Source organism: Poecilia reticulata, chromosome 13, assembly GCF_904066995.2.
Source record: "Poecilia reticulata chromosome 13, P_reticulata-male-v2, whole genome shotgun sequence".
Classification (NCBI taxonomy): domain Eukaryota; kingdom Metazoa; phylum Chordata; class Actinopteri; order Cyprinodontiformes; family Poeciliidae; genus Poecilia; species Poecilia reticulata.
In genome coordinates, this window is record NC_088842.1 from 17,193,978 (window position 1) to 17,212,046 (window position 18,069).

The 18,069-nt window shown below is 41.5% G+C and overlaps 1 protein-coding gene across 1 annotated transcript; it reads left to right on the plus strand.

Moving 5' to 3' along the window:
* Window positions 1–1,151: 1,151 nt before the first annotated feature.
* ypel2b (yippee-like 2b) lies at window positions 1,152–18,069 on the plus strand. The gene is made up of 5 exons (XM_008425437.3): window positions 1,152–1,363; window positions 9,326–9,557; window positions 10,666–10,709; window positions 10,831–10,939; window positions 14,991–18,069. Exons 2-5 carry the CDS (start codon window positions 9,441–9,443, stop codon window positions 15,078–15,080), a joined length of 360 nt encoding a protein of 119 aa, XP_008423659.2. The 5' UTR covers window positions 1,152–1,363; window positions 9,326–9,440; the 3' UTR covers window positions 15,081–18,069.

Genomic DNA, 18,069 nt, shown 5'->3' on the forward strand with positions numbered 1-18,069 from the left:
ATGTATTTATGCTGTTAAATAATTAATTACATTTAGTTAAAATTTTATTTTGGGGGGGCGGGGGGAGATTATTGTGTAAAGGGAAGGCATCTGCTAAACCGACAGGAGGGGGCGCTGTTTACACGAGAACTTGAATGAGTTGAAAACGAAGACGGAAAAGAATAAGAAAGACTGTTTTCTTTCTTTTCTTTTTTTAATAATTAACCGGTACATATAAAATCTTAAGAGAACAAATAAAAGATGTGATTTCACTTAACTACACTTAACTACAAACGCACAATCTGCTTAAATAATTCTCATATATTTAACGCTAAGAAGATTATTGGCTGCCCTCCTCTGCCCTCAGCCAATAAAAGCCATGTTGCTATGCCGTAGCGGTTCACTGATTGGATGATATACCTGTCATTTAATTATCACAACCATCAAAACAAAGAGCCTCGATCCAAGATAGTTAACACAACTGTTTAAGCGTCTACACAAATTTAATGGAACCTAAGATAAAAAGTTTCATGGAAAGTTTAATGCAGTGTGTTTTGCTACATTTATATGATCTGATTGGTTTTAAAAAAAAGCTACAAAAATAGTATTATGGTCAACTCTAGAATATATGTGAATATCCTGTCAATAAAATATGAAGAAATAAATATGTTTTAATATTTACAACTTTCGATATTATTTTAAAAATATCAGGAATAAAATAAAATAAGATTAAATAGCGTCTTATTTCATAACAATATTTGAAATGACAATATACATACATATTTTACATGTTCTCCTTACTGTTGATATATTATTCGGATCAAACCAGGTTCTGGTTTTTGGACTTACTGTAGAAATAGCTGTTCATACTTTAGAAACAAATTATGTTTGCCTGATTCAGTCTAAGACTCTAGAATATATGTGAATATCCTGTGAAAAGCAGGATTGTTTTTTTTTTCAACAAACAAACAAAAAATAATAATAATTCTTGACTTTTTCATAAAAGAAAAAAAAGACTTTTAGTGACTTTGATAATACATTAATAATAGTAGATCATTCATTTTACGTTTTAGTATTCGTCTAAAACTTTGGCAGAAAAAGGTTTTAAATAAAACTACAAACGCGGAATTTGTTCGAGGTGAGTCATCTCGCTCCGGCTGTGCGCCTCGCCAATCTCTGTCCGTCTCTCAGTAAACTCTGCTGGGCACCGCTGCGCGTCAAAACATTGCGTCTCTGCAGGACTTGCCAGGGCCGGAGAGCGGAGGAAATTTGCCTAGGGAAGGAATGCGAAAGAGCTTTTAGGATTGGCACCGCCACCAAGAAAACGAGGAACTGCGACATTTTTTAGGCTACGTGGAGAGACGTGTTTTTACTCCTCTCAAAGGTACGTATAATTTTTCCCACTGTAGTGGTGGTGCATTTTTGTTACGCACTGTTTTTATGTCTCTGCTTGAGGCTTATTCAGGAAACGATTTGGTCATTCACAATTTTCCTCAGTAAGGTGTCTTCTACTGTAGGCAATATTTGCGGTTCAAGTCAAGTTTCGCATATTGCATAAGTATGAGCAGCTGATGCAGTTTCCTCATGGAGGGGATGCTGACATATTCTCTGCCTTGGAGCTACTGTATTTGTCAGTTTGTTGTTGTTGTTTAAAAAAAAAACTCATGCTGATCCCCTGCACGCAGCGCTACCACACTTGCACGTCAGCGGGATCGATGATGGGTGATCATATAATCAGGTCATGTGATTGCTGACGGTAGTCACCTGTCAAAATCCTTGCGGAATGTTTTCAGAGGCAGCAGTGTGTGTGTGTGTGCGTGTGTGTGTGTGTGTGTGTGTGTGTGTGTGTGTGTGTGTGTGTGTGTGTGTGTGTGTGCGTGCGTGCGTGCGAGCACGCGCGCGTGTGTATGCGTGTGTTTATGAGAGAGTGTGTGCGTGTATGCGTGTGCATGTGTGTGTGAGGTGAGGCATCCCCGCCATCTGTGGTGACTGAAGTTCTGCCCCAGATAAAGTGCGCCACTTCCTGTGACCTGATTCACACCAGTAATTACACATTTATACTGTAAACTAACCAGGGCTGCATGTCTTTAATCCGTGTGTAACTCCACAAGATGAGATTTCTCTCTGACATTATCTGTCAGCGCCCACAGCCAGGAGGACATGCTGTATTGTTAACCCCTGTATGGACTTTGTTTACCCGATAAATCTAATATTTTCCACTTACACATTAAATCAGATATGTATTTTACACAAAGGAGCAAAAATATGGATTTAAAGAACATATTTTATTAGTTTTGTATTAGGTTGATTGTGTTATCGACTGACTCTGATAATAAACTTAATCGTTGCCCATGGAGTTATCCTTTCTGAATTCTGTAGCTGTAGATTTAAAAGTGGAAATCACTTACATTGTGTCACAGCATATTAGATTACCGTAGATTAGATTAGATTAGATTAGATATGTTCTCTAAATCAAGGACAGGTACATCATTTATATATATTATTTAAACTAGTGATGCACCAATAAATCTGCCGCTATTTCCTTAATTTAGGGTCACCAGTAATCGGCCAATACTTCCATGTGGAGCCGATCTTATCTACCTCAGCAAAGTTCTAAAACTTATTCATCATGTCTGCACGTTTTCTGTTAACAATAGTCACCCCTCTGTTGCCAACTCAGTGACTTTCTTGTTGTATTTAGTGACATTTCAGACATAAAAAACAAAATAGGTATCAGCCGAAATCAGAATCAACTGGTCAGGCTTTTTAAAGATCGGTAATCAGCGATCGTCCAGAAAACTGCAATCGGTGCACCCCTAATTTAAACCACTCACACAGTATACAAAAAAAGCACATCTGCTTTCAGTTAGAAGGATTTAAGTGTTATAATAACACAGTTTTGGTGTTTAACAGTCTCACAATGTATTTAAATCTAACCTTTTATGCGCAAAACCCCACAACAACCCCACACACTGTTATTAAAGGCAAAGTTAAAGCAAAAATATAAATTAACCAATAAATGTATTTCTTTTGTAGCTTCAAAATCCAAATCTTGCTTTGGCTTTAAATTAGGTTGTCAAGTACCATGTGTGACTCATTTATCTAGTAAGTCAGAAGTTCACATATATATTCGGCATCCTGCGACAGAGGTAGCGTTTCCTTATTTTCTTTCTTTTTTGTGACATAATAAGAAGCTGGAAAAGAGCCGTGTCTAATTTTAGTGCTGATTTCAGTAAGACATGCAGGGAAACTCTAGTATTTCTATCTTATCAGGTTTGAGAACTGCTGCTATATAAATGAATAAACGTGCGTAGATATGGTGAGATGTTTTTTAAGACGTTAAGTTAAATTGAATAAAGTCCTGAGAAGTGTATTTAGGCAGTCGGCAGTGATCTATTTCCATTGCAGCGCATGCAGACAGATTGCCAGCGATCATGTGAGCGAGGGGTCGATGTCAGAGGATCGAAGACGAGCTGAAGGCCCTGAAAGGTGATCTCTTACAGACAGGGCTTGTGTGCACAAACTAAAGTTGCACAAGTCTGTGTCTAACACATCTACTGCTCAGCCACTCCCAAAACGCTGTCAAATTACACAAACACAAGTCATTTCAACAAGTTACGAGCCGTTTTCTTCTGTCTGTCAGAAAGCGTGGAGCCTAAAGCGAGCATCACACCGCAAAATGATGCATAAGGAGGAGTGGAAACAGGAGCGTACCCTTCATCAGTGAGATTTGATACGAGTCGGGAGTGGAGTTGGTGATGTCATGCTGCTGCTGCGTGCTGCCGGTCTGGCTGTAGCCGTGAATTGAAAGCGGGATGAAAAGCACATCATGTGCACAAATTGTGTCAGAACGGCGTAGGATGTGCAGCTTATGGAGGACTCAGCAGATTTGCCCTCAATCTTTTTCTTCTGTTTGTGATCACGGTCAAAAGCAGCAGCATCTGCAGCAGCATCGGTGCATTACGTAACCCTCTTTGTTGCCGTTGTGTGTATGCAGGGTGGGGGGCTCCTTTCTGGTTAGTGGGACTCGTGGCATGTAGCCCTTTCTGTGATGACACCCAGAAATGACCAGAACGGACGGCTCGCTGACCTCAAACAACCTGCCGCAGGACGGATGAATAGACAGAGAGGCAGCAGAGAAAAATAATGAATATGCAAACAGGCTGAGAGGCACAGAGATGGATGAAGTGAAGGCAGAGGCAGGCTGACTGAGAACGATACACACACTGAAATGACTTTGGATATCTTGATTTTTCACCCCGTCTGGATCCCTGCGAGCTGCAGGTCACCTGATCATTTATGCAATTTGTTTTTCTGTCGGAGTTTGTTTCTGTAGTGTCGTGTAGTTCAGGACAGGTCAGGCGGACTGTTTGCGTCAGCACTTTGAAGCACATCGACATGGCAACAAACAGTGCTGCTTTGCAAAAATATGTTTTAACTCACCTAAGGTTGGAGTGTTCTCTTTTTTTTTGGAAACTGATGGGGTTTGTTTGAAAAGGCTTAAACAACATTTTATTCAAGCTAAAACTGGTTAAAGACTTTTTTTTTTCAAACTGCGTGTCTACATTGTTTCTTTAAGATCTTTTACCTAATATTCAACATGCTTTATTTGTGGAAGTCCTTTTACATCATAAACTAGTCGTATGAAAACTTTTAGATGGAAAAACTGTGGTAATCAGAGCCGGCTTACGGTAGAATCAAACTCTGCAATGGCTCAAAGCCCCCAAGAGGAGTTTTGTTTTTTTGTAGATATGACTTTCTGACTAGAGCAACGGTTCTATGCATCCTAAGAAAAACAACAATTTGATAGTATGCTAACAGAGTTTGTTTTGTACAGAGGATCTGAACCCTTGGCTATTGAGAAACGACTGCTTATTAGAGACGTGGGTTCTGTAAAAGTTTTAAACGTTTGAATTTGATGTTACCCAATCACTAATGTTTGTCTGTGACGTAAGTATCGCCTCAACTCGATGAAGCTTACCAGAAATTGCATGCGCTGTAAACAACCCTACGGGGAGTCGGGGCACAACATCTTTGCCAGCAATAAAATATCTGGAAGAAGTTACAAAACCATCTCTCTAGAAACAAGACTCCACCAATCTGCTGCCAGCCGCAGCTTTCAAGTGGCGGGAAATCAAAAAAACTGTCACTGTGGAGAGCGGTCAACCAGCATAGATCGGCATCTCATCTGAGCTGCGGAGTGCTCTGTGCGTTCACCCAGGAGGCCAGGGCAGCTTCATGGAAACTGAAGGCCTTTTGTGACTCCAGCTTTTGGCAACACGAAAATAAATATTGCTTCATTTTACCAAAGATCTTGTGAACAAGTCAGCGAGAGAGTTAAAATATGTTCACATAAAATGAAATTGCAGTCTAGTGAAGCAACAGTTTGGAGAAAGAAAAAGCTTTATAAGAAATGTAACTCTTACAGCCGCCGTGAAACAACAAGGTAGGAGGATCATGGTTTGGGTCTGGCTCCCTTTGTTTGGGTTATCCACTCAATACACAAACTCTGAGACATATTTGATCTTAAAAGTAGGAAACTAACACAACACAATTGAAGATGTGGAGGTTTTTCAAATGGCTCGCCACCCAGGGTGCCTTTCAGTCAGTGGGCAACAAGAGTATTCAGAACAGATTTTATTCATAACTACAGCACACTTTTGAAAAGTTTCAGGACACTGTTGGAGACTAAAACTTGCGGTTGGTATCTGATGTTCTGGATTTCTATTTGGTGATAAGTTTAAGTGCTATTTTCCCTTGATTTTGGAATCTGGATCACTTTTTATGATTCACAGTTCAAGATCAAAGCTACTTATTGAATTTATCAGCACAGAGAATAGAGATTATTTTAAACAGATGTTGATTAGACCCCTTTATCCTATTTGTGAAGATACAAAAAGCATGTTTTCCAGTAGTTTTAGGCTTTAGGACCGCGACAGATTGAGGCGAGCTTGGGAACTCGGCTGAATCATTGTGCGTTGATCACAGGTTCTATAAAGCAGTCTTGGTTAATTTAACCTTTAGTCTAGCAGTGAAAACAAACAAAAACAGTCTTCTAGTGCTCATCCAGGGCACAATTCATGCAAGATTCATCAATGTTGTGAATGTTTAGCTAAAATCAGCTAACTAGAAAAGTAATTTGACCAATTAGGCAATAGTAATTATGCAAGTACAGCATTGTTGTTCATGTGTGTGAAATAGCAGGAGGTTGGGACCAATCATCAACAAGACGTGAGTTTGATCCGAACCGACCCACAGACTGGATGACTTACTTCATGAATCGGGTCATGAGACAGAACCAAACCATTAAGCACGCGTCATTTCTAAGCCTAAAGAAAAGCTGAGTCATTTAGAATGACCGAACCAAAGTGACAGCTTGAATACCAAATAGATATTATAGTATCTTAAAACAAACAATGCAGAGTCGAAGATGTTTTGAATGAAGAAATCATCTTAAATTGATCTAATCAGACGTTCAGAGCTGATTTTCAGCAGGAATGTGGCATGTAAGCAGAGGTTTACATGCTCAAAGCTCTCATACATGGACCAAATCTAGTTAAGTTTATATATATATATATATATATATATATATATATATATATATATATATATATATATATATATACTTATGTGTATATTTGAAAGAATTTTAAGTCATTTTGTGAACGCTTCTCACAAATTCAAGATTTCTGGTTGATCTGGAACGTCATAAGCTAAAACACCATTTCATTTTATAATGGGGGAAAAGAATCACACATTTTAAACCTTAAAATAGGGATGACAAGACATTTTAGTTTGCAGGAGAAAGTCAGCTCTGTCTCTCAACCCTTCTTAAGTTGCTTAATCACTTGCTATCACTTCATCCGTATAGATCCAGAGACTATAAGGTTTCCTCCCAACCTGCTGACACACACTAACTCCTGACTACGGCCATCAGGGAGCTATTTTCTTCTAAAACTCCAGCGTATTTCTACATATGCATGAGCCTCCGGAGGATATGCGATATGCAGCACAGTGATGCAGTCATGGTGGTAAATATTGTCCCTCAAGGGAACATTACACTATCTTGATGCACTGGAGGTCAACATACTCACACATACCAGCTGTAACATCGTCTTGCAGTTGTGATTGATTGCCGCCGCATTTGAAAAAATATTTATACCCCTCAGATATATTCATATTTCACACTTTAATGCATTTTATTGGGATTTAATGTGATGAACTAATTCAAACTGCTACGTAGTTGTGAAGTGGAAAGGAAAAAAACAGAAAAATTATTAGAAATATGTTAATTATATCTGAACTTTGACTGGTCCACTCTCACACATCCTGGCGCTATTATCTTCTCCACCCCAGTCTCGAGTTTTTTTTTTGTTTGTTTTGCATGGTCTGTGTTTAGCTCAAAACAATTCCGACCAGCTTTTCTGCCCCTGCTGAAGAAAGGAATCTCCGAGGCATGATGCTGCCAACACCGTGTTCCTCTTTGGAGTTGGTTGTCATCTGGGGTGTTGTGGAGGTTAAAAATGAAAAGGTTTGTTGTAACGTGACAAAATGTGAAATACGTCAAAGGGTAGTAGGAATACTTTTGCAAAGCATCTTGCATCAAATTATTTAGTTTCACACTAAGTGTAAAAAGTTCAGCGACTCGTCGCAAAGGAAGAAGATTAAATTTAGTTAAGCTAGAACGGCTGAAACTTAGACGGGTAGATTGAGTTGACTGCTCATCTACTTTGTGCAAATGTTCTTTATTCTTACATTCATTGAAACCATCCATCACATCTACTCAGACTCCCTCAGAGCCTAAAGTGAAATCTTTGGATATATCTGCGTCAATTTTATGCAGCTTATACAAAGTGCAAACTGCATATTTTTACATTTAACACATTATATAACTTAATGTACGTGACGGCGTGTTGAGTCATTTTTATCTGATCTCGGAGGACAAGATGCTTACATTTGTCCTGAAATGACTGAAAGGCTAAAGCATGCTCTTGGTTAAACATCAGTCCATATGTGTGTGTGTGTGTGTGTGTGTGTGTGTGTGCGTGTGTAAAGGGTCAGCTATGACAATTGTAACATGTCTTTGTGCCCTGATCCTACGCTGTTGGCATCGAGTCAGAGGAGAGAAAACAAGGGCACGTCTCAGTGCTTTATTTATTTATCTGCTGCAGTCCTTCCCATCAGCCTTTATCAGCCTTCATCAGGCTCTAAAAACAATCATGCTGCAGCGCAGGCCCCCGCTCCTCTTGTTTGTCCTGTGCTCACCGAGGCCTCTGGCTTCCAATCAGTATTTTATGAGCTTTTCCAGATGCTTCTGTAAACGCAGACGGGAGGGAGAGGAGACAGAGTATTGAAATGATGTATGCTCTTTCTTTATTTAGACTTTGTGGAAATATATGTGGACATTTCTGAAAGGGGGAAAAAAAAGATGGATTATATTTGTGATTCATAGACTCAGAGCCAAAGACACCAAGTTATTGTTGCGCTGCTTGATGTGAAGCTCGGCCCACTGCACAGTTTCTCCAACAGGTCCTCAGATTATACGCCTGACCCACGGGACGGCTTCCCATGCCGACTTGTTAATCTTCTAAGCAGCAAGTATGTTAAAGGGTCGATCCCTTTGGATATCATGAAGGGAGCAGAGCACGATCCTTGTAGTTGTGCTGGGATAAGCAGATTATAGCCGCAGCCTTGCAGACTGTAACACAGAGTGTGAAGTAGGAGCGTTGCTTTGCCTTGGTTTGCATCAGGGCTGCATGCTGTAGTTTGCAGTGGCAGCTTTGCACAAAAAGCTGAAATACCTTATGACTTTCTGCCACTAACTGGAGGATATGTTCATAACCGTAGGTTATCAACATACAAAGCAGAGCCGGTCTGTCGATGTCCAAAATGGCCAAAAGGTGATGCAGCGAAAACATGAAACAATTCTTTGATTGGTACTTGAAGAAAATCCAGGGCTGTTGCGTGGGTAAACTCAGTTTGCCGATAAAAACTGCAGAGGGCCTGCAGGGATCCGCAGCGCAGGTGGGAGAATCTGTTGACAGGACAAGTATCAGTTATGCAGTTCACAGATCTGGAAAGAGGCACCATTGGCAATAAATACAGGTTGTCAAAATCCAGTGAGGAGACACAGCTGGCAGGTGAAAGACGGAGTTCTGGTCAGATTAGGACAACACAAACCTTTCGGTTTACTTGTTAAATCAAAAACTTAACACTGCAAACCTCCCTCCACGCTCTATCCTCATCCAGTTTGTAGGTTTTTCTCAAAACTCCAGCTGTGTAGGGCACTGCTTGTGATTCTGTTTTCGTCCAGGTGTCGTTCAGCCGCTCTGCTTTCTCCTCCCAGGTGTTTACCTCCCGACCCACCGCCCACCACGGCCCTCACCTGTGTGTTGCGGTGCTTCCCCTGTGAGCCGACCTGGGCCGGCAGTCCGTTTTTGCACCGCCCGCCAACACCGCCCATGGTCAGGATGACGCGCTCCAAGACGTTCCAGGCGTACCTGCCGAGCTGCCACCGGACGTACAGCTGCATCCACTGTCGAGCTCACCTGGCCAACCACGACGAGCTCATTTCCAAGGTAACCGGGGGAAGCTGTCACACCATCGCTGCCTCTAAGCCACAGAACCATTCAATCATTTTTGTCAAAGAGAACCCATTACTCAAAATTAAAATGTTGCATATTTTTATGCTTCCATTTGGGTCTCCACTGCTTCTAAAAAAACAACCCAACCGTTTTTTTGGTGACTGGAAATGAGCCGTTTCAGAATCCTTCCGATTGTTAAGTCGCATTCGATGGTAACTGCGTCGTTACTTAGCGACCGTAGCTGAGCTCAGCCCGGCACCTAGCAACCCAAGAGGAGCTCCAGCTGACCAAACTTACCATCCAGAAAGCACTTGCTTCATTCTTGTTGGTTGTGCAGGAGGCTCTACTTTCGCTTTTCAAAGATGCACTGTTGTGTAATTGTGCATCTGTTTGCCGCCATTTTCACATGCGAGTGTAAACGCTGAGATGGGAGGGGTCGTGGCCAGCAGCAGTTTATTTGGATTTAAAGTGACAAGAGTCAGTAAAGCAGCTCAAAATGGGCAGAACTGAGCAGATTAAAATCTCACTATCTAAGAATAATTGGTACAAAAAATGTAATAAACATGTTTTGTGTACCTCATAGACCTCTCCTAATCTGTTCAAGAAAGATATTTCTCCCACAGCAGAGAGCTTTCAGAGTACCTTTAGTTAAGATCCCATAAAAATAATTACATTTGGGGGAAAAATATCAAGGACTTAAAAAGCAAATGAGGAATTACAAAACTAAACAGCAGGTTTATCCACCTGTAGACTTGTATTATCCACCGCACCGCCGCTGCACATGGATGGATTATGCTATAAGCTGGAGAGTGAACTGGATTATGGCTGCAGTTGCACGTTTTTATACGCGATTATGAAGCCACGCTCACCTGTGTTCAGAGGCTTTTTTGCTGAGCTGTACTAAATGCAGCAGTTTAATAAGCCTCTTCAACAGCAGCTTTGGATTTTTGCAGCGAACATACGCCTCTGGTGAAACACCTGCCATCACTTATGATCAACTGAATGTTTTTCTGCAAAACGTAAATCCCTTAGACCCTCGTTTTAGGAGCTCTTTCAATTTAAGAGCAGATTTGCTTCATCTTGTCAACTATTGTCTCCGCAGTCGTTCCAGGGCAGCCAGGGCAGAGCTTACCTGTTCAACTCAGTGTGAGTGCCGATCTAAAATCTCATCTGACAACATCTGAAGGATTTACTGAGAACTTCTCATGCTTGCGCTGAGATTTAAAAAACTTTTTCCGCTCTGCCTCTGCTCGTGTCTGCCCCTCAGGGTGAACGTTGGGTGTGGCCCTGCAGAGGAGAGAGTTCTGCTGACAGGCCTGCATGCTGTGGCGGATATCTACTGTGAGAACTGCAAGACCACTCTGGGCTGGAAATATGTGAGTGTCCTTGGCTGTCTCCAAGTCTAAGTTTAGAGGAGGGGGAGCGTTGTTCTGGTAGCATAACCTGATTTTATTTGGACCCTTCATATTTTTGGACTGCACTTCTCAGAGGGTCACCACAGCAGCTCAGCTCCAAGCTGACAGATGGAGGTCAGATGATTCTTCTAGGTACCTTGTGATTAATTTTTTTTTACATACATTTTCTGGAGTTAGGTTGGTTCAGCATGTATTCCACTTCTTGTTTTATTCGCTGTTTCAGTTCATTTCCTGGTTGGTTTAAATTAGTTTATTTTTTTTATTTTGTAGAACCACCTTTCCTCTTTAATCATAACTGTTTCCAGCAGGTTTGCACATCTGGAAACCAAACTTTGTGTCCAATATTTTAAATCTACCAGATTAAATGGAGAGTTTCTATGAACCTTTATTGTCAAGCCACAGATTCTGAATGACTTCAGGTTTGGACTTTGACTGGACCATTCCAGCTCATCGTTCTTTCCACTGAAGCTCTGGCTATATGTTAAGGTTTGTTGTCCATCTCCTGTCTAGTCTTTTGCAGCTTCCCCTTCTCTGCTGAAGAAAACCCTCTCCGCAGCATGGTGCTGCCACCACCGTGTTTCACCTTGCAGAACGTTAATTCAAGATGGTGTGCAGAATAGTTTTCTACACATAGAGCTTTGCGTGTAAACTAAATAGTTCTGATTTTGGTTTGATCTGACCTGATTTGTGGCAAACTGAAAATCTGGCGTTCTTTCAACAACGATTTCTTCTTGACCAGAAGAGATGTGAGGAATGTTTGAATGTTAGTTGTGTTGTCAATAATTTGTCTAAACCGGACAACAGAGAACCACCACTAAGCATCATGTTGCGGTAGCCAGGAACAAGGACGGGGCAGAAAACTTGCTACCTGCAGAGAAGCCAAGGTCCGAAGAAAAAGTTTAAAAGATTTCCAGAAGAAGAATCTGGAAGCTTCGAACAACAAGAGGGTTTAGCTCAGGGGTGTCAAACTCCAGTCCTGAAGGGCCGCTGTCCTGCAGTTTTTAGATGTGCCAGAGGTACAAAACACCTGAATCAAATGGCTTAATTACCTCCTTCTTGTGTAGGTAAGATCTCCAGAGCCTTGCTAATGACCTAATTATTCTATTCAGGTGTGGTGCAGCAGAGGCACATCTAAAAGTTGCAGGACACCGGCCCTCGAGGACTGGAGTTTGACACCCCTGGTTTAGCTTCTTTAGAAGCAAAGCATGTCAAAATGAGCGATTGGTTCAAAACCTTTGCTTAACAATTCTTACAGGGATAAATGCCTAAGTGAAAGCTTGCTTCAGGTAGACTTAAGTTTATTACAGGACCAGTAAACTGACGTAGTTCTCTTTATTATTTAATTATAAATTTTAAGAAAAACCACAGCAACTATTAGCCCAGACAGTTTAGTAACAAACGCAACTACTTCTCTTATTATCGACCAAAATGAATCAACAAAGTCCCATTTAAATTAAAGCAGGTCGACCCGTTAATATTCAGATGCAGGTAGTTCAAGCTTTTGGTTTTAGTACATCTTCGTGAAATTAAGATATAATGCAACACAACAGACTACCTTATAACACCAGATTATTAACTGGTTAAGTCCTGCAGCAGCCTCTATTTAAATATTATTCAACCCTGAACATTGCCGTCTGTATTCAGTGAAGTTTGTGTTAAGCTGCGATGTTAAAACATGTATTTACTGGCTGCGGGAGTTATTTCGGTCTTCTGTGAGTGAGCTGAACAGGATCCACTAATGTTAGCCTTTTTCATACATCAGCAAAGCTAAGTATGTGTAGCTGTCGTCAGCAAACCTTTTTAACATGCAAGAGAGAGTTTAGACTATAGTGCATGCGACTGTTTCCTTAAAGGGTTAAAACACACAGCGTCCTTCTTGTTTGACTCCTGAGAGGGCCTCATTGATCACACACACCAACCTCCTTCTGCAACAGTCACAGAACAAGTCTAAACTCAATTGCACTTTCTTTCTTGTGGCCTAAAAATAAAATTTTTCTTTATGAGCCTGTTAAACACTGGCTGAACCAACAGCCAGTAAAAGTAGCTTCTCTTCTCAGAAGTTTCTATTCCTGTCAGGACCCACCAAAAGTCCCGCAGTCTAAATGCGGTTCCGCAGAAGTTGAAAGAGGCTCGAAGGTTTGACCCACTGCTCTCCTGCGAGCAGAAATTTGAGAATATGCCTCTGCAGCTCAAAAACCAAACCAGTCAAAGACAAAAAAAAAAAAAGGCACACAGGCTCGCTCCGCAACATCTGCATCCTCCTCCTCCGTGACACACCTGTAGGAGACTTACAGAGAGCGAATGTGTTTGGAGGCTGTTAATTGATGTTAATTGAAAGTTCATCAAGATGAACTTTTTCTTAAAATTATGGCAAAATGTTAATAGTCTGTTCTGTTTTCATATTTTCACTTTTTGTTGAACAAAGACGAGCTGTAGAAGCCACTTCACAAGCACAAACTCACACCGCCTATCATTTTGTACTCATCTACCTTTTAATATGAAGCATAAGTCAGTGCAACCAATTGCCTCGAGTACAAAGCAATAAATATTCAATAAGTTTGTGCAGGAAAACTAACACTGCACAATGCACTGAACACATTCTCTCCAAAGTGAAACACGGCGGTGGCAGCATAATGCATTGGGGATGCTTTTCTTCAGCAGAGGCAGGTAAACTGGTCAGAGTTAACGGGGAGGAGGATGGAGCAGTACAATCCTAGAAGAAAACCTGCTAGAAGCTGGAAAAGACTTGACACTGAAACTAGAAATGACACTAAACATCCAGCCAGAGGGACAATGGGCTGGCTTAGGTCCAACCAGATTCATGTGTTAGAATGGCCCAGTCAAAGTCCGCACCTAAATCCCACTGGGAATTAGTGGCCATGCTTAAAAATGGTTGTTCGCCAATCCTCCCCATCAGATCTGTGGGCCCATTTGAAGCTGCATACAAGTTTTTATTTTGAAGACAATGTTTGCATTATATTTCTTCCAGTTTATAGTTACAACGATCACCACTCTATGTTGCTTTTGTCACGTAGGAACACAATAAAATACTTTGACGTTTCTGGTTGTAATTTGACAAAATATGGGAAAATCCACGAGATATGAATCTTTCTGCATTTCTAGTACATTTCTGAGCTGCTCTCCTGGGAGGAATACGTGTTTCAGCCTGCAGAGACGCAGCAGCAGCAGCAGCAGCAGCAGCATTCACAGTGATCTTTTTTTTTAAACCTGCGGGTCTTTGGTTTTGGCAGATTGTTTGGAGTTAGAAACACCCTGTTGTCAACGTGATGTATGACGATTCTCTTCAGTCGGAGCGCTCCTGTGTTTAAGCATGCGTTGTTTTTATGCAAGCATCTCACACAGGCAAAATCTGCTAAAGCTCAGTTAAGGCTACGTTCACACATCAGGTAAATACGACCCAAGTCTGCCCTGTTTTTGCCCAAAAACAATCCATATTCAACTTTTTCACAGCAAGTGAATAGTTCAATTCCAATCTTTTCACCCCAAAACATATAATCTAAGCCACTTCCATGTGTCGTACTAATTCGGATACATATCCGAATGTTTTCAAAGCGTCTGCAGTCTGAGCGGTCATGTCTCGTTTCATCCGACCTTTATGTCGGGGACAGGAGACGTGCATCATAATTCTGCACCAGAAGATGTAAGCAATGACTGAAAACATGATTTTGAAATTATGAATGAAGTCCATGACAAATCACAATCACACCACTCCTATTTCCGACTACGCATTCATTATTACCTCCAAAAACAATAAGTATGCTGCTGTGTGACGTCAGCATTCTTCTTCTGCGGACGTTTGATTGATTTCACCTTTAATTAGTAGTATGAATGACCGTGTGAAAAAACAAAAAAGTATTTCAGCTCAAAACTGATCGTCAAGACCTGCTGTGTGAGCGTAGCCTAAAATTTTCTTACCGTTTCACTGCTAACTGATGTGACTGTACCTTCTGAATGAGACGCCACGTCTCCTTTCCTCTGCCGCTCCCTCCAGGAACATGCTTTCGAGAGCAGTCAGAAGTACAAAGAGGGCAAGTTCATCATCGAGTTGGCCCACATGATCAAGGACAACGGCTGGGACTGAGGGGCGAGCAGCTGAGTGACGACCACGTCGGATGGGAGGGAGGCAGGGGGTCGTGGGGGTGATTGTGTGCGGTGGGTGAGTGTGTGACTTTGGTTTGGCTGATTTACCATTAACCTCTGTAACTTACTGCCCATCCACACACCTCTTGATGTACACACACGCGTGCGGTAACACACACCGAGGTCCCAGACATCCCAGTTTGACAGGAGGACAGACTAATAGGTGACTGGCCAGCGATCGGCAAGACGTTACGTTTTGGTTTTAGTTTTATAAAACACAAGCTCTGAAAAGCAGCTCCGCAAAACGTTCCCTCTGCTGTGTTGATTATTCTACCTTTGTCTGAAAAAAATAGCGCCTGCCAGGCGTCCAGTGGGCTCAGTCCAGTGGCAGCTCGCTTTGGTTTTGGTTGAAGAGCTGATCACTGGGTCCCCAACATGAATGAGACCTAAGATGATTATAGCAACTGATTGGGGCTGTGCCATCTGGGCCTGATGAGGTCCGAATGGGCCTGAACACACGGGCTTCTAAAGGGTTCTGTATGCAGAGATTACCACCCGCTTGGCTGTTCCTTCAAAAAAAAAAAAAAAAACGGTGGAAAATCTAGATCCAAGTGTTGCTGCTTTCATGGCTTCTGACTGGGATCCCTTCAATGCCTCGCCACTGATGCAGGCCAGGACGAAACGAGAAGGTAAACGGATGCAGACGGACAGCCACCTGCTATCTCTGAAAGCTCACAGGAATGTGTCGTCGAAGCAGCGAAAGCAGCTCCTCTGGCTTTTGTTCCTGCTTCAAAAAAACATAAAGAGATGTACTGATCCTCCCGTGTTTGACGTCTTGCGTCTGCGGATGCAGCAATGCGTCCGCTGTTGTCGTTGGGTCGTGTAGAGTTACGTACCGGGACGGCAAATCTGTCTGGGAGTCCCAAAGGTTTGTGAACACTGTGAGCGTCTCTCTGCCGTTGTAGGGCAAAGAGCAAAGGTGATGCGGCTCTGCAGGGTTTGTAGTAATCTGTCATTGATGTGCCCCCTCACCCCCTGCTGTCATGCAAACAGTGAGTAAAGTCACTAGTGCTTGACTAATGTAAAATGAAAAGTATTGACTTTTATTGCAATGGTACATGACCACAAAGGCACTCGGATCTCTGAGTAGAAACTACTGACGTTAGGTTTTCTTTCTGTCTGGGATCAGTGCTGTGAAACTGCTGTTACTCTGATCTGTTGTCCTGACAAAAACACCAGGCAACGTAAATACGCAATGTACTTGACTCGCTCGTACAGCGGCCCTCAGAAGATCACACACACCTCCTAAAATGTCGGGTTTTTGTGATGTGAAACAAATTGCAAAAAATATTTAGAAACGCTTCCAGCTTTAATCTTAAAAACCCTGAACAATTCAACTGGAAAACAAGCAAATGGATTAGGAAAAAATATAAAAAATAATCCCACAGCTTTATTTCTAGACTCAGTTAACCGTAACCTTGAAGAAAATCAGCCCAGGACATAATGCTGCCACCACCATGTTTCACTGTTAGTGTGGTGTTCTTTTGGTGATGCAGTGTTGTTTTTTTGGAGTTTTGATCAACATTTAGGTTTTGATTTCATCTGACTGCAACACATAATAATGCAAAGTTTTAAAATATGTTCTCGTTTAAAATCTGCCTCATAACTGTATTCATCTTGGTTTCAGTGGGTTTTGGAGAAATATTCAGTTTTCTGTGCCATGAACATTTTTAATAGTGTGGATTATTTTGTCCCCTTTTTCTGAGGTCCCATTGATGCTTTCAGAATTTCTGCAAACGCGACTTAATAAATATCAGAAAAATGCAGATTTGTTTTTCAGTTGAATTGTAGATGCTGCATGCTAAAATAAATGTGGAGCAAGTTTTACGATCATTTATTTTTACCTGATTTTTGTTTTTCAATCCCAAATCCCCGGCAATTTGGTAGGAGTGTGTGCTACTTCCAACATCCACTGTACTTCCTTTCTGCTACTCACATGTCTATTGGTCGACTTCACTGGGTTAGATTTGAGCTCCCGTCTCTTTGGTACATCATTTCTAACTTTTCTTTGCTAAGGCCAGGATCCTACTACATCTGCTGCGTACGTATTGTTATCTGATGGAAAGGGAGAACATTTACGACAGCTGGATCCGCGTGCGTGATATAAAACTGACTAGTTTTGTGTCCTCATCACATTTCTCGTGAAAAGAACATTGTGTGTTGGCAGTGAAATCCTGTGCTGGAATACAAAATCTAATCAGTTTCATTTCGTCCGTTTGGGCTGCGTAATCGATTCACGGGCAGATAAGATCTGATCCCGGTTTGGAAACGTAAAGAAACGAGTTCCTCTGTTCTGTTTGTCGCGAACACGAGCGTCCCGTCGACGCTGCTCCAGATGTCGCCCTTTAACTAGTGTTAACTAGTGTAACTCGGCTCCAGCTGAACCCAAACTGTTGAGTCTGATCGGTAACTCGCAGCAGCTGGGGGGTCAAGCTGCACGCTGCGACTATAAATCCAGCACAACCAAAGAACCCACCCATCAACAATAATTTGACCAAACAAAAGATTTAACTTTGCTTGGACAACATGTGGCAAAACAGGAGAGTGTGTATTTAGTTGACAGCCAAGTTTTTTGTGGATGGCCTTTCTCTGTTATATATGTACTGCATTTTGATTTTGTAAAAAGATCTTAATATATGCATATATTCTATTTACTCTATTCATCATGAAGATTTCCGTTCATGTCGACCTCTGTGTTACGGATTGTAAATAGTGTTAATGTATCGTGTTTTATCTATGATCCACATGATGATGAATGAATACGATTTAGGTCACGTCACGCTTTCTCTCGACCGGTACCCCACATTGGCTGTATGATACTACTTTTTTACTGAAAATGTTTCGATTTTAATGTCTTTTGTAAAAGGAGGATGCTCATGTTGACTATATCATTGGATCTTCATCTAATAAAATGCACCTTAATATCTGTA